At 40.5% G+C, this 23,709-nt stretch overlaps 2 protein-coding genes across 8 annotated transcripts in view; both read left to right on the top strand.

Moving 5' to 3' along the window:
- Positions 1–8,929, top strand: part of grik1a (glutamate receptor, ionotropic, kainate 1a) — a 34,059-nt gene extending 25,130 nt beyond the window's left edge. For 2 of the 5 annotated variants that reach the window (XM_065963234.1, XM_065963236.1), the window contains 5 exons: positions 575–792; positions 1,702–1,927; positions 5,032–5,282; positions 5,900–6,067; positions 8,357–8,495. In XM_065963234.1, the coding sequence (XP_065819306.1) occupies positions 575–792; positions 1,702–1,927; positions 5,032–5,282; positions 5,900–6,025 (821 nt within the window). In that variant the 3' untranslated portion in view covers positions 6,026–6,067; positions 8,357–8,495. Of the gene's footprint in view, positions 1–574; positions 793–1,701; positions 1,928–5,031; positions 5,283–5,899; positions 6,072–8,356 lie in introns of all 5 variants that reach the window. The other 3 variants (XM_065963233.1, XM_020639845.3, XM_065963235.1) reach the window with 2 other exon arrangements.
- A 3,655-nt stretch (positions 8,930–12,584) lies between these two features.
- map3k7cl (map3k7 C-terminal like) lies at positions 12,585–23,632 on the top strand. Of its 3 annotated transcripts, XR_010668702.1 has the most exons (6): positions 12,585–13,125; positions 14,134–14,240; positions 16,965–17,023; positions 18,669–18,784; positions 22,720–23,046; positions 23,253–23,632. XR_010668702.1 is itself a non-coding variant. In XM_020639862.3 (5 exons), the coding sequence occupies exons 2-5, from the start codon at positions 14,165–14,167 to the stop codon at positions 22,898–22,900; spliced, it is 432 nt and encodes a 143-aa protein (XP_020495518.1). In that variant the 5' UTR covers positions 12,585–13,125; positions 14,134–14,164; the 3' UTR covers positions 22,901–23,632. The 3 variants fall into 3 exon arrangements, 2 of the variants coding, with proteins under 2 accessions (XP_020495518.1, XP_020495519.1); XM_020639862.3 differs by having other exon boundaries at positions 22,720–23,632; XM_020639863.3 differs by having other exon boundaries at positions 12,585–13,089; positions 22,720–23,632.
- Positions 23,633–23,709: the final 77 nt, after the last annotated feature.

The raw sequence follows: 23,709 nt of genomic DNA on the forward strand, positions 1-23,709 counted from the left end.
GTCTACTCCATAGGGAGAAAGCATAAAATAGTCCAAACTTATCATAAGAGATGAAATGATTGTGTCCTTCAGTTACTTCATCGGTTGTCTTTGCTTTCCTCTCTGCACGGATAAAGATACATAAAGAACAGAGAACGTTGTTCCTTCACTTTAATGTTGTGTTGCATTTTTTTTTTGGTATGTTGTGTTCCCTCATTTCTTCATGTTCAGCTTTGTTTCTTCTATCACTTCTTTCAATGTGTCCTTTTTTGTTATGCCTGCTTTTTCCACACAAATCTGTTCTTTTTTAACTCTGTTTAAAAACAAGTATTACAGAGAGAGAAACTACACACACACACACACACACACACACACACACACACACACACACACACACACACACACACACACACACACACACACAGCCACTACTGTATGAAGAGGTGCACAATTTATCATTTCGGGCTTAGCTAGAAATCCAATTGGAGCGTTGGTGTGATTTCAGCTCTAAAGATAACCCCTTTAAGACCTGAGTCTTTGACTTTGCTTTGGTAGAATATAAACGTTTCTCATTGTTTTATGCATTTACGTCCAGGTTCGGAGCTGATGCCTAAGGCTCTATCCACTCGAATAGTTGGGGGCATCTGGTGGTTCTTCACCTTAATTATCATCTCGTCCTACACGGCTAACTTGGCTGCCTTCCTCACCGTGGAGCGAATGGATGCGCCCATTGACTCAGCAGATGACCTGGCCAAGCAGACCAGGATTGAATACGGGGCAGTGAGGGATGGATCCACCATGACCTTCTTCAAGGTAAAACTGGTGTAGATGATTGATCACCTGTGCAGTTTAAGTCACAGTGTGTAGTAACACAGACTTTAGAAGTTATAAACTAAAATAACATGTATTTTGGTTTTAAATATTTAACTTTTCACAATGTAAAAAGTTGTCTTAGAGGAGTATACTCCCTTTCTGTGATCTCAGTCAAACTTGTATGTGAGTATGAGTCAATGTTAGAGTACCATCGTCATGGATCTTTGGCAAACATCCCATAAAAAGGGAAGAATCTAAAGACTTTGAAAAAGAGTTGAAAACATTTAGTCTAATTTAAGGAAACGCATTCATCTAGAGTTGAGTATAGGAAGTAGAGTCAAGAAGATGAATGTTGAGACCTCTTGTGTGTGCGCTTGTCACTTAAACATAGGTTAACTTTTTAGTTTCTATCATAAAATGTATCGCTGCGCTGAAGTCCTCTGGCAGGGCTGTCACTTCCTTCCCCCCCATTGCCCCACACTCTCCTTGCATCCTGGTGGCTCAGCAGGGGTGATCCATGGAGGGCTTTATCCTCCCAGATTGCAGCCAGTGATTACGGCTGCCTGGGTAGGAAGAAGCAGGCTGTGTTGATGGCTAGAACAAATTGAATCAGCTGGAGGAGATTAAGAACACAGCTGTCCCATTTTCTCTGACTGAGCAAGAAGAAACACACACACACACACACACACACACACACACACACACACACACACACACACACACACGTGTACACCAAGACACACACACCCTCAAAGAAAGATAGAGTCTCACACATCCTGTATGCAAACTTACATGTGTTTACGATGCTTTTTAGAGTAGAAGTGCATACATGGTGTGTATAAGTGCAGCCACCAAAACATGTAGCCTGTGTGATTTCAAAGTCATTACACTTCTCTCTAACTTTGGCAGAAATCAAAGATCTCCACCTATGAGAAGATGTGGGCGTTCATGAGCAGCAGGAAGAACACGGCTCTTGTTAAGAACAACAGGGAGGGCATCACGAGGGTCCTGACCACAGACTACGCCATGCTGATGGAGTCCACCAGCATCGAATATATCAGCCAGAGAAACTGCAACCTCACTCAGATCGGAGGTCTGATAGACTCAAAGGGCTACGGAGTGGGAACACCTATTGGTAAGCAGAAGATGATGTGATATTATGATACTCCTAAACACCATCTGTGTTTGTCAGAAAGCTCTGCAGTACATTCTAGACAATCACTGTTTGTTTGTTTTCAGTTTAGTAAAAGCAAGCCTTACATAGGTCACATTCATACATGTTTTCCAAAATGCTAAAATGCACTGAAGGTTTATTAAAAAAACATTTGAATAGAGCCTTCGTAATTAAAGATACAAACTTCATTTTGTTTGGACTTTGTATTTTCATTCTTCAGGAGTTTCAGTTCAGAGCTGCTCTCCTCAACATGCAGATGCACTTCCATTAAAAAGCTCTGCCAGCTGTTCAGAGCAAATGTTCAAGTGAGATTTCAGGCCAAAACGTAAACTGGAAGCAAGTCAACCCACTGGACCGCAGGCGCTACTGTTGGATGTTTACTTAAGCTGTTTTTAACATCCTGTGTCTCTCATGTGTTTACTCTCATCCTCACTAGAACTGTGTTTTTTTTTCTAACGTCCTTTTCTAGTTCATCTTAAATTATTCTCCTCCTCAGTTGTCTGACTCACTCTAGAGTTAGTAATTTATTTTAAATCTGGGGTAGTTTAACTGAGCACAACCTGACCTCACCTTAAACAACCTCCACACAGGCATTAGTTAGGCACATCCAGGTACAGGGCAAACTTTTAAAGGTTTTTGACACAACAATGGCGATAATGAGTGTGAGGAAATCTCCATCCAGTGTATATTTGTAATAACCAAGACATATATATGGACTGTCAGTAACTTTAGCATCGTCATTATACCACAAATGAAAACATATAATTTTATTCCGGCTGCATAGTAAATTGCAATTTTGTTTATATCAAAATATGAGCATTCGCACTGAACACATCACAAAAGTCTGAATTTATCGCTAAAAATAAGAACAATTATTTTATGTAAACAAGTAAAGCTTTCTCACTCGGCATGCACACATGTTGCATATTGCATGGAGGCCTGAGTATGATGGCCATGCGTTCACACCATTTTCATGCAGTCAGATGAAGCTCAGATAAAATACTGGCTATATTGAACACACATCGCATTTTTTTCTCATGTTGCTCAGACCTCATTCGCTCTGCTCTAGATCTAGGTAGAGTAACAGAACTATAGAAATATTCATCCTGACGGAAACATCTGTACAAATGACTTCTTATGGGATTTACAACAGATGAATGCACAATTATTTCAAAAGGTGTAAAAGATGTGTTAATGTGTTGAAGAAGCAGAGCGAGATTTTCTGGCACAACGTCACCAACTACCAATGTGCATGATGAGTGAAAGGCTTGAAGAGGTCAAACATCTCCAGCAAACACTTGTAGTATGAAGATCAACTTAATTAACAAATCAGACCAACGTGTTTAAGCTTGTGATGAAGGCATGTTTGTTTCAAACAGAGAATACCAGATAATTCCTCACAGCAGTGTCCTGACATAAGGATGAGTTTGTTGGAGTTGAAATATTTCGAGAATCATTAGCAGAGAGAGAGTCGTTCCACTCAATGCAAGCAAGCCGATGGACAAACTTGTTGATTCGATGGCTGTCGGCTGCTCTGGCCCTGCTGGGTACGCTCTGCGGTGCAGGATATATTGATGGCCATCGCATAATGGACGATATCTGCAGATGGAAAATGAGCAGATCTTCAGAAAGTTAAGCTGGCACTGACCCCTTTCGTTGTGGGCAGTGGGTGCTGCTTATCCATTCCAGTGTGATATTGAGCTGTGGGTGGTTTCACCCACATCATTATTCTGAATTCAATCTGGAACAAACTGCAAGAACAAGCTTGCCTGATCCATAGACCGATGCTCTGCGGGCCACTGGGTCCAGTGACGACTTTGTTGAGAAAGCTGCCCTCAGTTAGAGTTCTTCCCTCCAATTACCTCAAGCCTTTTTCTGTTGCTTGATGTGTCTGACATAATTTTATCCACAGCACAGGTTCAGAATTAGGTTAAAGACATACCTTTAAAAGAAGCACAGCTAAGAGGAACACCTCTTAAGCACCCTGAGGCTGATGCCCTCAGGGCAGATGCATCCATACCTTCGCTGGGCTGACAGCTCAGTCTATTGGAGGTGGATTGTGGAGGGGAATTTGTTAGAGGAGTTCAATGGGCTGAAGCCTCTTTGTCAAACCTAATAAAAGTGGTTTAATTCCTTCATCTCTTTGACTCTCCAACTTCTCCTGCAATTACTTGAGCTCTGATTTGCTCATGGGTACTGATGGTTTACTAGCCTCTGCCTTCCTGCCTCGTCTTGTTCAGTTAGAGTTTCCTCTCCCTCTTCCTGCAGCTGATCTTCCCCTGAGCTGTCCTCTCTGTCAGATATATGAGTGTCTACTTCTTATTCTTCCTTCCCTCCTTCCTGCAGCCTTTTCTCCCCTCATATCTTACATCTATGGTTCCAGTCTGTCACCTCAGAACAGTCTCATCATTCTTCTGTGACCACTTCCTCACAGTTCTCACAGGCTGTAGCTAAAGCTTTTTCATATAAGGCTTAGTTCTGCCTCACTAAGCAAAGCTTGCATATAGGAGGAGCATTTCACCTCAGCCAAGATCAGTTTGTACTGCAGCAGATACAAGTTAATCCTGGCGTGTGTATTGCATTAGGTCAAGTGGATTTCTTAACCTTATATAATATAGAGTATAGAATTACATAACCTAAAATTACACATTTTCCTCAAAGGACTTTAGAGTTTAACACCTCCAGGTAAAGATAAACCAGGATCAGTAACATTTCTGAACATTTCTTGCAGTAGTGGTTGAAATAGAAGCATTCTTAAGACTACTAAAAAGGAGAGCACAAATGTATTTTTTTACATAAGAGCGCAGATCTGCAGTGCTTCTTGAGATACATTTGAAATAACAATAAACCAATGCAGATTTTTAGTTCTATATCCTCAAGATAAATGTATAGACATGCTTCCTGTCACAGGTGTTAATTCTGTTCTCGAAGCAAAGGCTTAAAACGTAAAGTTGAAAATGATTATGCTATGCGGGTTGCATGCCATACTGCATTTGATAAACGTGGAATATAAATGTTTTTTTAAGGCAAACACTTACAGACTGTAATTATTCTTATCCTCACAGGTTCGCCTTACAGGGATAAAGTGACCATCGCCATCCTCCAGCTGCAGGAGGAGGGGAAGCTGCACATGATGAAGGAGAAGTGGTGGCGAGGTAACGGCTGTCCAGAGGAGGACAACAAGGAAGCCAACGCTCTGGGCGTGGAAAACATCGGCGGCATCTTCATCGTCCTGGCTGCCGGTTTGGTTCTCTCTGTGTTTGTGGCCATCGGGGAGTTCATCTACAAAGCCCGCAGGAACGCCGACATAGAGGAGGTGAGTGGGGAAAAGGAGCTGCTGAGGAGACTTAAATGTATTTTTTGTCATACAGTAGAGTACCTCGTCTCATTCAGTTTAGATTATTTAAAATCACAATCAGGAGAAATCATAAAGTATATGCTAATTTATTCCCACGCACATTTCATTGTTGGACACTAATAAATCTTTTAATTAAAATGGTCAGAAGATGTTTGCTGTGTCAGAATGAATTTGTTAAAACACATTTGTTATGATTTGCACTTGGTTTGGTTTTAATAAGAACAAAAAAGTCCCCAGATGAATTTTCAAGACGCAATGTAATTAAGATTAAAATGAAGTATGGGTAATAGAGTTTAATTATAGAAGAAAACAGGCTGATATGTCATTAATGCTGCATCATGTCTGCACTCCCATGATTTGCTTCCTGATTTTTGGTGTTATTCTTTCCATCATTGTTAAGAAAGAACATTTTCATTCCTAATATTAGTTGGTTTGGCCTCGCTTTCGTGTCCTAATATGCTCTGTTTTCCATTTCCATTTTGTCATTTCACATCAAATTATCCAAAAAAAATTGTTTTATGTTCTCATTTCTTTTTTTTCTCTTTGCTGTTCTTTTCTTTGCATGCTCGTGTCAGGCTTTTTGTTTCTTTTATGGGGTGCAGTCCCGTCAGTTCCAGCGGAGAGGCTCCACCTCCTCCTCCGGCACTTCCTTATCCACTGATCTGGAGAGCGGCAGGCTACTGGGAGATGACACAGACTAGCCATGGCAGCACATTTACAACACATTCATACATAGATGATAGGTTTGTAAGTGAAGGTGACCTTCTCTCTGCCCCTGTCTTGCCACAGTCCCCGTCACCACTGCCCGAACACCTTCAGTACCTTATCCTGTGCTCAGCTGCTCACACTCCTTCCCTGAAAAGTGTCCCCTTTTTTATTGGTTTCAAATGTTTTCAAATGTTTTTATATTGTGCTAAGACCAAAAGTTAAAGATATAATTTAACTTGATATTTTAGGAATGACCTAACTTGTTCTACAGCATAAACATTTTCAGGCATTACAGCTTCATATGAGACCAACTCCAATAACAACGATTGCCAAAAAAATACTAATAATTGAAAACACTTGTGTCTTCTGGAAAGGTTTTTTTTAATTGCAAGTTATAAAATGCAATGTGTGAGTCCCCTGTTTGGTTTATTACCAGCAAAAAAAATATTAAAATTCAGGATCTCTGCAAAATGTGGCACTCTAGTTCAGTTTGGAGCTCCTCTGTGCTGCCCTGCTGACTCTCTCGCTTGCAGCCTTCCAATACCAGCCCACAAGTTTTTCTTTATTCAATAAGTCTGTCTCAGTAGGCACTCGAGTACACTTTAGAAGCAGACTTAGAATGCCTTGAGGGAAATCAAAAGATAGGCATACGGTTTTGAATATTTTCCCCCTCATTAAGCTCGTTAGCAGTGTGGTTTGGTCGGTTAAAATTTAGATAACAAGGTGAAGGAACAACCCAAATGTGTCTGGTTAAGACGTCCCCTGACAACAGATCCAGTGCAAAAGTAAAGTTGTGATTTCATTCTAGCGGCTGCAGGACATTTTAACTGTAGTGATGATGGATGAGATCACAGTGAGATATACAGACTCTCAAGGTCCTCACTGCTCCACTGGACTGACCTTGTTATGAAGTTAGAAAAATAACATCTCTCACATGTACTAAGAAACACCAACAATTTATTCTGCTAGTTATCGCAAATATTAACGATCACAATGAGGAATAATTAATGGCACTGTCGATTAAAAAAGACAATGATTTAAACAACCTAAAGAATAAAAAAGATAATTTATTGGATAAGATATTAATTAGGATAAGATACACTTAATTGTCCCCTTTTTTTTCTTGGACTCAAGAAAAGAATCAATAAATAAATAAAAATAGAAAAAACACATCCACATGTAAACAGAAAGGTACATACCAATGCAAAATCACACAACATACTGTATATTGCACAAGGTCTGCAAAAACACAGCATGAGAGATAAGATAACAAAGCTAAAAGAATATAAAAACATAGAAACACCATGATGCTATTGCACAACCTGCACGGCATTCAAAAATGTGATCCCTAATTTGATTGATGTAGGATCAAAAGAGTTCTTAAGGCGGTAATTGGATGGGATGTTTTGAGTCTGTGATGTTTCTGTGTCTTACGTAGAGTCTCCATTAGTACACTTGTGCTGCTGAATGATTCTTAATTCTTTATTCCTCTATATTAACAGTAAAATGATCTGAAGTTAAAACTTTGGTTTTGGTTCCTGTTTGTAGGTTTCAGGTTTCGTGTTGTACCAAGTCTCTAAATGAGCATTGAATCTTCCGTTTCCTCCTCTTTCTCAGACTTAAAGTCCAGAGGTTGATATCAGGTAGCTTTGCTCACTGACACTCAGATTTACTGGTATTTGTGGGAAACCCTGCAGGAAGCTGAATTCAATTGAGAAGCCTTAGGCGGGGGCCGAGGATGAAAGAAAGAGATCTTCCAAGGTCCTTTAGGTGCTAAAAAAACAACAGATAGAAAATGTGATGACGTCGTGTTGTGAATGATCATTTTTGTAAATAAATTTAGTTTGCGACCCCCTCTGGAGAAGGAAAACTGAAAAGGAGAATAAACATGACTGAAGATGAATGAATACGATGTATTATTCTGCTGAATGGAATGAGACGCTCCGCTCTTTGGTCATTTAAAATGATTACAGCATGAATTCACAGCTCCCTTTATTAGTATGTGGCACAGCATAGACTGTTCTTCATCTTTTGTTTGTGTAAGTCTCTTTCATTTTGTATAAAATGACAGTCCTGGTGTTTGTCTGGTTGGACTTTTGAGCTGGCTGGAAACACCGACCGAATCTTATAATATTACCTCCAGAAAAAACTGTGAAGAGCAAAGCCGTAAGTCAATGCTGTATCTAGCATTTGCGCAGTTGATCCAGTTATTGTGTCGGCAGTTTGATGACTTTTCACTTCATGGTGAAAATTCCTGATGACTTTATTGGAAATCAGCTCTATTGATGTATTGAAGCAAGCCTTTGTTGTTTTCTCTTTGGCAGTGCAAGTCCTTTAGCGCCATGATGGAGGAGTTGGGCATTTCCCTGCAGTGTTACAAAGGCGTCCGGAGGAGGTCGCGGCCCCACAGCGTAGCAAGGTCTGCTTGTATCTTCTGTCAACCCAAACGCACGCCAAAGCAAGAGGGAGGGAGACGGGACTCCAGCACGTGAGCCTTGGAACTATAAACAGTTGGAACATAGATCAGAGACTGACTTTTGATCACTTTCCACTCCTCAGATTTGTTTGTGGAAGACCAGAGGATATGATACGCCCCCCCCCCCCCCCCCCCCTCATAATCTTCTTTATACTGTTTGTGTATGGATAAAACATAAAGCTTTCTATTGTAGATGTAGTAAACAGAGTCTAGGCCTTGTATCAACATAACTGATGTTAAAACAGGTGATGACTACGTGAATGAAAGCTCTCTCATAGTGTTACTGTTCCCTCATGGCTGTAAGTCACTGTTCTGAGCAGTTTGCAGAGTTGAATCTGCACACTTTATAAATACTCCCATCTTGTAAATGTGTGACAACTTCACTGATTTTCAGAGTAAAAATGTTTTTGCATTTTTTAAACCGATGTGCGATTTACTGTTTTTTTGTTGTTCATGGTTTTGGGGCATGTCTCTTTGTGTGCCCACTGGCAGGCTGAAACGTAGCTTCAGAGCAGTTTGCTGAGCCAACCCTGGCCAGAGAAAAGAGATAAGGACCCCTGAGGAAAGTCAGGAGCACACCTGCTGTTTTATACCCTTCAAGCCCCGACATCACAGACACACACTGCCTCACAACACTTGTCATCCGGGTAAAATATAGCTGTCTGTGCACGAGAGGAAGAAAATGATACAGAGAGAAGGAAAGAACAAAATGAGAAGCAGGTTTTTTTTCCTCTCTCTCTTTTTGTACGCATAAAATTCTCAGGAGGTCAAAGACAACGCACGATTTTCTTTTTCCCTGGGGAGTAAAAGTCTTTTCTGTTTGCAGTCGTCGAATTTGAAAGCCTGGGGGGAGATTGTGTCTCCAAGTCGTGACAGTGGTTCTCTGTGGCTGTGTGCATTTATGAAAGAGTAAAGATTCTCTTAACGTACTCGACAAGGTTGGGCGTACATTTTAGAAACCTTACCCACCTGCCGATATGAGGAGCATTATAAGTTATGGTGAGAGAGATTATGATCCATAGATAGAACCACTATATCATAGATCATGAAATCTTTATGTCGACAGAAATCACTTACACAAAAGTGTTCCTCCTAAAATGTTCCTTGTTAAAAAAAAAATAGAAACATACAGGTTTAAAGATCTTACATCAAAGGGACATTTGAGTACATTATTAATGGATGTCAAATCACTGTTAATGGTTAATTAATTACAATGAAGCATTAAACACTGTGTTTACTTATGACAGGAAACTGAGTTTCTACTCTTGAACCCTTCCAGCAGTGCCTTCAAGTACCAGGATGCATAGCACACTTTCAGCTGTAGCGTTGGCCTTTCTTTAAAAAAAAAAGAACAACACTAAATATCTAAGTCAGCCAAATGTTTCCTCATCATAACATTATCTGTATCTAAAGAGGAGCATTTGCGTTAAGCACTTAACATACCCCTGATATGAAGATTGTAGGAGTTTTTACAAAAAGAAAAAAGCCATGTTTTCTGACTCAGCATGCATACAATTGAACCTGTCTGACAGAGCCCTTTGTATAATGGACATGCTTTCACAACATTTTCATGCAGTCAGGTAATGCTCAAGCTAGCTTTCTGCTACCCTCAGAATAATTGGAGCCAATTTAGTGGTGGGGGAAAAAAAGCTTTTCAGATTCATTTTGGATTCAGGAGGGACATGTTGTAAACAGGAAGAAACAGGAAGAACAGCAGATAGACATAGAAACTGAGTAATTGCTAATTAAGGTTTTCGTTTTTGTTCATCACATTTCGTATCCTGAGCACAACATCAAATGAAAGTATGAGACATTGCCTAGTTTTCTTTTTTCATGCAGGTCTACTTTGTATTCATGTTTTTAATTCCTTTTGTATCTGTTTGTATCTCACTTTTGAAGCTAGTTGACATTTCAAACAAAAGCCGATATACCACAAATACAAGTTGAGATAGTTTGTTCTTTATTTTAAATTTCAAATGACAGCACCGATGCCAGAAAAAAACATACGACGGACACAGACCACCTGCAGTGACTTATAGATTTTCTCGCAATATTTACATTGCCGGAAAAGCAGCTGTGGCACAATCACCTCTCTGCAGCATGAACACAGAGAGCATTAATTCATATTTGCATTAACAAATCCTTCAAAGCTTCATGTTGCAATTGGAGTTCTTATATCCTGAGGTTGGCTTTCATCTAATCACGGAGAAGGTATTGAAAAATCACAGTTCACTAATGCTCTTCGTCTTTGTCACCTTTAGCCCTAACCTTTGACCCTCGTCTCTTTATCATCCCATACACAGAAGTCCTTCTTTCATCTCTTTAGTCTAAACATACAGCTGTCATATTTGGACATACTACACAATTGTATTCCCCACATTTTAGATATCCTGCCATCAGTAAAATTATAATCAAGTATGGGTGCAAATCAGTCCACACAGGAAATGCTTATGAAAGTGTAAACATGACCAAATGATGGTGAAAAAAAAACCCCGAATAATAACAGAGGGGTAAACAAGGAGGAGATCTGAGTACAATTCATCACCAATAATGTCGGGAATTACAGAGCAAACCTCTGGATCTCAGCTTTTACCAGCTAATGCTTTGACATTTCAAAGAGGAAAGAGCGATAAATTGATATTAACACTTAATAAAATATGTGTGTCAGAGGTTTTGTTGTGACATTTCTCTCCGTAGTGGATGGTGTGCATCCTGAGAGAACTGGACCGAGCTTTTCTTAATCTCTTCATGTAATGAGTTTTCTCTTTTTTTGGTATTCAGATTAATTCTGGGATTGGGCTCCAATCCAATGCCGTAGTGCTTGCTTGTCTCTAATCTCCTAACCCCATAATTCTTAATCAAAACCAAAGTCAGTTTTTTTTTTTGTCATCATCTAATCCGTCATGGATTACAATTCTGACCTTGGCATCCTGTACAGCTGAGCAGGACCTCCTCCCTCCCTCTCTCGTAACCTAAAATGACCTCACCTGAAATATGTCCTTCCTCATGTTGGATGTGTCTTTCTTCACCTGCATGTCCTTGTTTTTGTTTTCAGCCACAGAAACTATCTGTCTTGAGTGATTCTAAAACACAGAGACAACATCCTTAGTGTTGGAGAGGTGAGCAGAATGTGGCGAGATAAAGGGATAAGGCATCTGTCTGTTTGTGCCTTTGGTAAGAAGGGTAGAGATTATATTCCATTCTGCGAGACCTCTTGCACAGACAAGGAGAAAAAGATTGTGCGAAAGGAGAGAATGGGAGATTCAGAGACAGCCAAATAGAAATCTTGATGTGATACTTTTTTTCTTTTGGCACTTTTTGCATAAAACAAACTGCTTCATCACGAAGCTCTTCTTGCAGATTTTCTACCTCTCAGCATATCTTAAATCTCACATTTAAATCTCTCAAACCTGTCAAATCTGCCTCCCGATCACTGCACAGGGCTCTCAGCTGTACATGCGAGTACAGAGGAATCAAATCTGCACTCTGATTCCAACAGAAAAGAGTGGCAGACGTTTGAGTGCGTCCCATCCATCACAATGAGACGAGCAGTCTCCAGGGCTGATAAGGCAGGTCTGTGTCAACAGCCTGTCAATGAAGACAAACGAGGAGGAGGACGACTCCTGGAGGTACATAGCATCATTTATCTCTCTCTGTTTGTCTCCCTGAGTCTCTGTCTCTCTCTACTAGCGTCTGAAAGCCTGGCAGTAAAAATTTCAGGGGCAATGCTCTCATCTGCTGGTGTGCAGGTGAAGTGGCCTTACAGATAGAAAAAGACACTGAATAAATCAGAACGAGAGGACTTGAGCACTTTTTCTCTGAGAGAATCACAGGTTGTAACTTATGGCTTTTATTGTATACTTCTCTAAAGACTTGCTTAGCTGGAAAAAAAACTTTGCGATGACCACAGACAGACACACGCACACATAGACACGCACACACATACATACACGCACACACAGTATAAACAAACAGATGCTCTATTTATTCCTCCGCAGCAGCAGCTTTTATAACACGAGAACTTCATTCTGAGCAACTGCCTCATTGCACAGCTATTGCACAGCCGAACACCGTCCCAGCGGTATGACCGTGTCACTCAAAGCGGAGCCGGCGCTATGAGCATTTTTGCGGGCTACTGTCATGTCATCTGAGACATTTAATTGGAGCCGGGCCGCCACGGGGAGACAGCGGGCGGCATTCCTTCTCAGCCCGAGTCCTGTTGTGTTGCTATCTGCCGCGTGTCTGCTTGTCCGTGGATAACATGTCCAAAACCCACGCAGAGCTGAACTGAAGGAGAACGCGTGACTGGAGAGCGGTCGTTTTGACTTTGATTGAAAACTTCTAAACAAAAAAAAAAAAACAGCTGGAGACTCGAAAGAAAGTGGAAGTCCGCTTTTTTTTTGGGAGAGAGAGTTTCGTCATAGCTTCTGAATTTGCGCAGAGGAACTTCGGCTGAGTAACTTCTGAGACATCGAAAGTGGCCTGACGGAAAACAACGACTATCTATCTTAAGGACTTTTAACTGTTACCTGATTTTTAACCATTTCTTCGGATTTCTTGGGTCGGGTTCGTGTGCTTCAGGTAAACTAACCTGTTGGCCCAGCTATTCGCTGCATGGTGAGGATAGTCCATGTACACATCACCACACTATCGTTGTCATGCAGTACATGTATCAAGGCCTATCATGTAGGATATATACATGTTTTAGTCTCCATAATAATTGTGGATTGTATACCTTCAACGTGCACTTTTAGACTCCTCAACTCACAGTGATGTAAAAAAAAACAACAACAAAAAAAAAACATTCTTCAGTCATTGTCCACAAAATTTGACCTTCCAACTCTGTCTAGCAGCCAAGAGAGACGCACATTTAAAAAAAAAGTGCTTATTTGCTGATGCAGAAGGTCATTTAGACATGTTGTGTGGGGCAGGGGGTTTAGCGGGGTTAAAGCAGGCAAATGTCCTGTTATAAAAAGCCGGTGCATTCACTGGAGGGGGCATGCAAAATCCAGACCTCAGAGTCAGTCTGTCAGAGCTCCCTAATTATTTCATCCCAACACATGCATAAATGCATGATGAAACTGGCTGCTGTGTGTTTTATTAAGGCAGCGTACTTTAATAGGTCGGGTTTGATAGGCAGTTTTTTTTTAAGGCTAATTTCAACAGACCTTTGCACTTGGCAAGTTTATTTTTCTTGGTAAAAGTCATAAATTAGCCTACTTGTTTGGATGGGAAAAAAACTTTATTTCCTTCTTCTAGGGCAGATTGGACACATTCTACATACAATATAGTCGGTGTAACGAATGTATATGCAAATAATGCATCTAACAATCGGTTATTTGTGCTGAAATTGTGAGAAAAAAAAATTCACAGAGACTTCGATGGAATTTTTAAATTGTGTTATGTTCAAGCAACAATTTAGAACAATAAACATAAACTAAACAACCCAAAGAGAGTCAATTAACAGTGATCTAAAACGGAGATATTGTGGAAATCAACACATTTATATCGTTGAAGGTGATTTTTATGAAGGTGTCTGTCAAAAGCTGTTGGTTATTTTTGAAGTTACTCAACATATTTCGCCATCCCTCATCTTTAATGAGAGCCTGTTGATTGTGTTAACAGCTCTGTTTTGTGCCTGCGGCTCAAGGGATAAATGATCACCTCAACCAGAAGAGTGTCTCCCGATAAATCTGAAGTAAGAATCGCCTTCAGCCTCGACGACACATCAGGTATACACACACGCATACGGTAGCCATCCACACACGAATGCCCTACATGCACCTGCGCTCCTCTACCATCGCACACTGATCTTAAAACTTACTTGGAGTTTAATTACACGCATTACTCAACTGATCATTTAGTGCGTAAGCTTGGGGCTCTACTCTCGCTGTATTTCCAGTATGTGTGGAACACATGCACAACATTCTTCCCACCAAAACAGACCAGGCACAATCTGCCCCCCCCCCCCCCCCCCCCCCCCCACACACACACACACACACACACACACACACACACACCATATCACTTGAACTGTGTTCATTCTTCGAGGCTGTAGCTGAGACAGGTGCTCCCTCTATTTCTGTTCAAATACAACTTCACATGCATGTGATTGTGCATGTCTTGTTAAAAGTGCAGTTTTGCAGCTTTTATACGACTATAATGTTTCATTCCTTAATATTCAATCGAAACGTGCACATCTTTCATTGTCACTCCCTTTCGCACCAATCTCAAAGGTCTACCTATGATCTGACGACTGTCAGTCAGGATGTTTTACTGCAGTGGGGCCCGGCACTGGGACAGCAGCTGCAGCTATGCAATGGCAGAGTCAAGTTTCCCCCTCTAATACTAACAGTCTGTCCCACTGCCTGATTCACTGTTCAGCTTTTAGAACTCTGGCCTATATTTATAAGCAGTTAACACTTCCAGTCCTGCTCCACCCATCTCTGATCCCCCTTGTCTTTCTCTTAGGAGGTGAGATGAAGGGCTGCAGTTGGAGGGACACACTCAAATCCCACACAGATTCAAGGGATGACATTCTGCTTATCATCTTCACAAAGACACTTTCCCTGAATTGCCTCATTTTCACATCTAAATAATCAACATAATGTTTTTTTTTCTTTCTAGCTAGATTATTTGTCTTCCATCAATAATCCAAAAGAAGACCGGAAAGCACCGTAGATCTTGTTTTCAAAAGGCTTCTCCTTTTTTTTGTGTGATTCTTAAGGGTCACAGTGACTGCATCGTGTCTGATTTAGTTGGCAGCATGATAACATGACTTACTTTGAGTGTACTTGAAGCTTCAGAGTTGCTAATGGTAACTCTATCCCTCACCTCCAGAATCAGATGTCCCCCCCCCCCAGCCTACGACCATGTTGTCGTCTCTTTGAACTCGTGTTTCTCAGCATGGGGACTGAGACCCGCGCTCTGTCCGGGGATCATCCTCTAGGCCCTTCATGACTTCATGCCGGGCATACTTATAACCCCATGCTGTGTGGATCCTGAGCATGAGAACTGTATTTATTCCACATCATAATTGCCCCCATGGCTGCAGGCTAATACTTCTTCTTTTAGACGGTTGCATCATCCCAGGATTCTCCACATGTGTTCCACAACTCCAGGGGGACATTACTGGCGAGGCAGAGGCTGGTGCAGACAACCTGTCTGTATTTGTCTGTCTGAATCCCTCTCTGTCCATACATCTGGCTCTGTCTGTGTTTGTCTGTCTGTTCACATAGTTCTTTCTCTGTATTGTGTGTCGCCCCCCCCCCCCCCCCCCCCCCTCCCAGCCTGACAGCTAATTACTTCTGGACAGTAAGAGGACATGGCTCATTCATAAGTTTAGCACTGTGTTGCCATGTTGTGGTGTCATATTAGAGGCCTCTATAGTGTTTCATTTTGAGCCTTTTTATGAGGTGAAGAAAGGTATTAAAGCAACTGCCTGTAGGACAAGTCACTTGGCTGTACGTCAAGGACATGCAGCAAGCAATATTTATGGAAAAAAAAGTAAACCCAAAAGCTGTCATTATGAATTCACTTTGTCCTTCAACAGTCACAGTTAAAATGATAGATTATTGTGTACCTCTTTTTAAACAACATACCTCATGATTACAACACTTTGTTTTAGTCTATATTGAAAATAACAGCTTTCTTCAGTGCCTCAAATATATGAATGCTGTCCCTGAATGCAGGTGTATCACAACATCATTCCTAAATAAAAGACATAAGAGGTAGATTTATCAGAATAGTCTCTGTCTCACAAGTTTCAAGTGTCTGAAGGAGAATCGTAATACTAATACTTAAAGGATCACTATTATAGATTAAACCATGTGTTTACTTTAGCCCAGAGCAGACAAACCAATCACAGGCTCTTCAAAGAGCTTTTGTCTTTTGGAGAGTTTGGCATTTTCCTTAAGTTCCACTCGTCCCTTCAGAAGAGAGGTGGATGTGGAGGTTTATGAGATGGCTGCATTCTGCAAAATGACCATCAGATGTCACTTTATCCTACTTTCACTCCTTCAATAAAGTGAAAGTAAAGTAAACAAGTACTTCTGTCATCAACATTTGACCACTTTTCATCAGGGGTAACATTAGATTGAACTGTATTTATCTAACAGCCAAAGTTGATTCTTACTTTACACACAAAGATTTCATACAAAATGGTGTTCATCTTATCAAAAGAAGCATTTATAAAGAATAAAATAATCCACAACATGTGAAAATAATATCCCCAACATGTGTCACTTACGTTTTAACAATGATTAGCTTATGATACAGCTATGTTTATTTTTCCACTGATCAGTATGTTTACTAAATATTTAACATTTGACACTTACAGGTGACGTTTTGCTGATTACATTATTGTACTGTTGTAATGTTTGTTTTACTGATGTTTGTCTTCAAGCATAACACATTTTACATTTTTCTTTCCTGAAAGATATTTTCTGTTTTAACAGAAGTAAAAGATGTGGAGGATGTCAATCAAACTTTCCCCGATCTTGAGCAGCGATTACAGGTATGCGGTACATGCAGCAGTGTCACATTACATTGGACACACACGTTGTGTTGTCGTCAGAGCAGCACAAGTGAGGACAGGCAGAATATAAAAAAAAACAAGGCAGTGACCTACCCTTTTGAAAGTTGATGTCCGATTCTGTGTAATACTGTGTTTGTCATATGCCAGTGGACCAGTCAAACAATGAGAAGCCAAATCATTTCAAACAAAAAGCACTTTCAGATGTTACTTCTAGATTCATCAACCTGGAAGAAAGCTGGCCTGGTGGAGAGAATAAACAATACTAAATATATCCTGAAATAGACTGGACATTACAGGCTGATATAAGCAGTTGAGTGTTAGGGATGATTTTCTCTCAGGCTCTGTATTTTGTTTGTTTTGTTGTTTTTTTTAGGCCAAAGCTGAAGCATAAGTGAAACTTGTGCTTTAGTTTATCAGCCCTGTAAATCAATGTTTTCACTGTGTGAGCTCACCCTGCTATTACGGTTGTCATTGAAATATCCTTCAATGAGTGCCAAAGCCAGGGTCACATAAAGTGCATGTTGGTTTAGAGTGTCAAATGAGAACAGTAGTAGCATGCCATCGAATGATAGCATACATATGCTGTACTAGAGGTGAAAAGGTTTAGGTTTTGCACTGATTTTTATTTTTTATGTTTATTTTCAATGTAGTATATTGACATACAGGTGGTGATTTATGTTGGTCCCTGGGGAATTGAATGGGTCCATAATAAAAAATGAAACTATTTTAATAATTGTATGATTGAATACAGGACATTTCTCACATTTAAGCCTGTACTAATGGGAAAAAAAGTGTCCTGTTTAAAATTCAGTTCAATACAACATTGAAGTTAATGTGTTTATTTATATGGATAAAAGCAAAGTTGTTTAAAGGTCACATATTTCGCAAAATACCCTTCACCATGTTTTTCTAACACTAATACGTGTCCCTAGTCTGTCTAAAAAAAAACCCAATTATAAGAAAAGTCCATCCTCTCCATCTTTTGCCTGTTTCACTTTTTATAACATGTGCGCTCAAACAGGCTGTTTGGAGATTTTCCCTTCATGACATCACAAAGGACAGTAACCCCTCCCCCAGGTGGCTGTCACACCCACAGCTAGCTGTTTGTACTGTCCTCTGAGTCTGCCTTCTCATAATAAACAAGGCATAATAAACATATCATTAAAATAGATGATAATGGTACTACTGGGGCACTATGACAAAAGTCAGAGAGTCACTTAAGGCAGTGGTTCTCAACTGGTGGCTCTTCAGTGGATTGCAAATGTGTACCCGAAATAAAAATTGTAGCTCAAAAGTCTATGAAAACCTTTGCGTTTGTTTGTTTGGTTTCTTTGTCACAAAAAATCAGAAACTTGGGTTGCGACTTTTCCTGAAGGAGATGTTGGTGGGTCTCAGTAGTGAACCACAGACTTAAGGCATTAGGAATCATCTCCTTTGCAGCTTAGCAATAGACGTGTCAAAGGAAAGGGAATACACATCGGAGCATCCTAAAACTTCCCCGTGGAAAAAAAATGTTGCTCCATATATCAGCTTTAGCTTTGTGCATAGAGCTGCTTGTTCAATGTCATCTTGAACTAATACTGCATCTTTGTGATGTCACATGTTTCTCTGTGACCTCTTGCAGCCCGTGCCCCCCTGTGTTGCACTGAGAGAGAGCGTTCAGGTGTACAAGGAGCACTGCAGGATGGCAAGAGAGTTCCACCAGGTCAAACATGACATTGCTGTGCTTGAGGACCGCAAGTGAGTCTCTCTCTCTCTCTTTGAATGATTTTCACAAACAAAAAAACAAATGGGGAGTCCTAGTGATGCAACATCTGACTCCAGAGCAGACATTTGTGCTAATTTCCCTCCAAGTGTAACGACAGCAGAAAAACAATCCCAGTCTTAGTGTTTGTGCAGGTTGTTTTTTTTACTCCCAGCGTGCACCATTTATTGTGATATTTCTCTATGTTTGGAAGATAAATACTCATATTTCAAAATCCCACTCGAGCTACCTTTGCTAAACAAGCATACACTTTGTAACGGTGCGGCCTGACTATACATTTCAAAGCCAAGATGCATAGAGATGCAGCGCCCAGCTCCACTGCTCACTAGGTGTCTTAAATTGAGGAGTCTTCTTAATACAAACTGCACTGCACTCCATACGATTTATGTACTAAACAGTTCAACACTTTTTTCTTTAGATGCATGATTTTGATATGATGAGGGATTTAAACAACGACTGAGCAGCAAAGCTTGGCGCTGGCTCTCTACACGTCTTGGATGTGTGCAGTGTCTGCGTAGTAAGGATTTTTGATCAACACGTCCACCAGGTGGCACATGTTTATTGCTAACATCCAGTATTGAACACATGATCTACTGAGAGCAGTTTTTTATTAAACGATATTTACACTCCTGATGATTCATGACTTTAAAATGAGATTCATTTAAAATAGAAACAAGCTCAAGAAAGTGTAACGAGTTTCCAGTGTCTGGCTCATATTTGAACAACATAGCACCTTGTTTAGTAAGGTTTCACTCACATCAGACTTTGAAAAGGAGTACTTTGAATTACCTGCTGGATACTTAAATGCACACATATGTACTGCATTTAAGCATGAGTGTAAACCACACACACAGACACACACACACACAGTGCCCACTGTCCCCTGTGCCCTCAGCAGCTGTGGGTAGTATTAGCAAAAGGATTTTCAAGGCCCTCGCTGTTACCCCCACCACTACCACCCACACATTCACAAACTCACACACACATAGGTATGCTCTCACAGATAAAAAAAAACCACACACATACACACACACACACACACACACACACACACACACACACGCACACAACTTACACCAATTGGCAGTTCCTAAATAGAGAGCAGCAGGCAGACTGCTGGGATGTGTCTAGCCTTGAGTTTAGATACGAGCTTGATGGGTCAGGTCAGTAGAAACTCTTGGTTCTCTCTTTCAGGTGTCGCTTGTGCCAACATCTACATTCTCATAAACACACAAAGTCAGAATTAAATGGAAACACAACATGACAAAATGGTGCTTTTACTATACTCAATCCAGGTATCACTGATACTGACATTTTTTATTGATTGAAACAATTAATTCACTTCTGTGGAAGAGAAATATGTGGAGCCAGAACTGCACACTTTGAATAATATTTTATTACTTTAAATATGGGGGAAGTTGACAGCAGAGCTACAGACATGCAGTGTAGTGTTGCAATGATGACAACAGGAACAATACTTTAACACACTGAGAGGGGAATTCCAACATTTACTCACTGTGCTTTTGGTCAGTTACAATCTAAGTGCTAATTGTGTCATGAATGAGGTATTTGAGATGGTTTAATATATTTTGGTGTCCTTCAAGTGGGCAGTGTATGAGATGTTTGGGGCAAATTGTAAATCTTCACAAATTACACAGAAAACACTCTTCTGTTGAATAATGTCAAAAAGGCCAGTACCATTGAGGTCAGATTTATTCATGATACGTCCAGTTTCTGAATGAATGCTTTCAGGCTTAAAAAGACCTCGTCCCTTTTTTTAGGCTTCTGCTGAATACACATGCATGCATGCAGGCACACACACACACACACACACACAAGCATGCATCTACACATTGGCAATTGTATTATAATTTTGTGTGTCAGAATGTTTAAGAAAATTTAAATACAGAACTGCCTGCATACTAAGGATTAAATTACAAGAAATGTTTAAAACCCAATACACACATTTTCCCCTAAAGAGTTTTGTATTACATGTATTGATACTTGAAAAGAGGATAACCTTGTGTATATAAAAGCACTGCAGTTATCTTCTTTCACAGTTAGCTCTCTGTAGCTCCATGGACGTCCTGTATTGTAGCCTTAATACTTTTGTTTCTTCTCTTTCTGTGTTGCTGCTGCTGTTATAGTTTGGGATCTCCTCCCGTAACAAAACATTGACAATCACAGTGTGAGGCCATGACACACACATTTTACACACAAGTGTATGTGTGCGTAAGCTCACACTCACTTTCAAACTTTCGTGGTATTCTGCTTTCTGCTCTCTCACAATCCACCATCATAGTCTCTAAAAGAAAACGCTGAAGAAGTACTTGATTTCTTAAGGCCCCTATTGTTTATTCTAGTTGAGAATACATTCACACCTTTTCTCTATTTTAAAAACTATAACATTTTGTTCCACTGCTATGCTGATGATGCACTATTTTACCGACTAGTTTTATGTGGCAGTACCTGCCCACTGGACAACCTTTTAACTGTTAAGATATTTCATTTTGAATGAAGAGGATTTTCCTACAACTTAATAAAGCAACAATATGTAACATTTCCACCTTAAAATAGTAGACTCAACGCTGATCTAATAGGACAATCACTTTCAACAGGGAGAATGGTGTCTATCCCTTTTCCACAGAGCGTCCTGGTCGTCTGCACTCAGTAATATGTCATTTTGGCAGCGGGTCGTTGTTTTCTCGTGAGAGGTGCATACAGCTTTAAGACACACATCTGCTTTAATCTAAAAGGAGGCCAGATAGCACTTCTTGGAACTGTTTGATACAATGGCTGGGGCTTAGAGAATAAAGAGGACATGGGCAGGTGAAGGTAGGAAGATCAGAAAAGAGAGTGACTTTGGGAGAGCTGATAGCCTAGCGGTTATGTCTTGCACCCCATGTACAGAGGCTATAGTCCTCGTCCCAGCGTGTTTGGGTTCAAATCCATCATTGACCCTTAGCTGCATGTCATCCCCTACTCTCTCCTCCCAACATTTCCTGTCTTTCTTTGGCTGTCCTTTCCAATATAGGGCAAAAGGCCCGAAAAATACTACAAGTGAGCGATCAAGAAGCCGGACTAGAATAATTATTGGACAGGCTTTTACACTTTGGCGAGAGCTTGGCAAAACAGTCCCATAGGCTAAAAGTCCAACGCTGAGCTGGCTATGTCAATACACTTTGTTTCCCAGCCTGAATTCCTCCATAATACGGCTTTAACAAGTTGATACTTTTTCACCACATTTAGAATAATCTTGTACTATTAGGTCTAAAGGGCTCCTCTTAGGTCTCACTTTAACTTCTTTCATTCCTTCACTCACACCTCAAATCAAAAGGTGAGTCGGCTTTCTCAGTTGCAGTCTCCCATTTCACAAATCAAATTTAAAGACACCTTTTTTCTCTTGCTCCTTTAATCATTTATACTTTTACCGAGGCAGATTTTAAACCGACTGTAATCACTTCAAAGCAATTTGGTTCAACTTCTGTTGTGTGACTTGAATTATATCTAAGAAACAGTATTGTCTGAGCACCATAATCAATAGACTGTGCTTGCTAATAGCTTATACAGTTCTTTAATCTGTGTTTTACTTTGTAAGCCAGCTCAGCCCTTTCCTGTAAATTTGCTTTGTTTCAATATTTATTTGGGTTTACCTCATTTCCTCTCAAGTTCTTGGACAGCTGGAGAATCCTAATTGCTCAGACATATGAATGTGAATGATGGTTTATTTAACAAGAGATCTGTTTTTGGTGTTTCTGGCCACTGGTAAAAGACAAACTGATGCAGTCTACAGCTGAACAAAAAAAACAGGGAGAGATAGAAATAAAACAAACAGGGAGAGAGTGAATTGTTTGCACTCTGCGGAGAAAAACTATAGTTGGTCAAATATTTCTCTCATTTGTTTATTTAGGCGAAAGTTGCTGGCAGAGCTGGTAGAGGATGAAAAAGTTGCAGTTGAAATCGCCCGTCTAGAGGAGGAGTTTCGGCGTCTAATGGAGGAGAACCGCACCCTGGTGACTGTCCACAACGAGCGCGCTCAGCAGCTGGAGACGCTCTGCTTGACCAGTCGCACGACGCAGGACTCCTCGTGACCCCCGACCTCCACGGAACCTGAGACCTACAAAACATCCAGCTGGACATTCAGGCCAGGAAACCAACCAGAAATAAAGACTCATTCTACAAAACAACAGTCAATGAATCAGCTAAATACACGGAAAGGCGCTGTATTTATTCATGTGTGAGTCATTTGTTTTAACCACAGACTTGCTGTCATCATAAGTGTGAAGCTGTTTGAGTGATTCTACCAAGCTAGGACACAAGGCCTCCCTTTCTGGGTGCTGTTTTCTGTTATGTGATCTCGCAGATCCTTTCAGGCTCTAATACCTCAGTGTATTCAATGTCAGCCGCTGTGAATGTGACCACATATTCTGACATTTTTCTCAGGTCCTGTGGAGACTCAGATCTTTTACCTGAGGTTTGATGAGGGAGCCAAAGGTGGTATGTTGTGGTCCAAATGTCGTATTATGAGGAGTGCCATCCCTACGTATCCCTCCTCTTGCCCTAGCAGTTCCTGTTATTATAAAAGGGGAAATGATTGTTTCAGGCAGCATCGAGGATCAGGGAATTGAAGCCATTTTTGAGGAAGAGTTAAAAGAAGAAGGCTGATTGTTTGTTTCACAATAAGTTTCAGCTGCGACACAACACTGTTGGAGTTGTACATTTTTTTAGATGTCTCATCCACCGGCAGAAGAGGAAGAAAAAAACGACAAAACAACCTTGCTTATCATCCTCGTCTATTAATAAACACATTTTATTTTAACATCCGCATCAGTTCCTTTGTTTCATTTCTCCATGACAGTGGTGTGAACAATGCATAGCTTACATGGAAAGAGGAACTCGT

This window comes from Labrus bergylta, chromosome 14 (genome assembly GCF_963930695.1).
Source record: "Labrus bergylta chromosome 14, fLabBer1.1, whole genome shotgun sequence".
Lineage (NCBI taxonomy): Eukaryota > Metazoa > Chordata > Actinopteri > Labriformes > Labridae > Labrus > Labrus bergylta.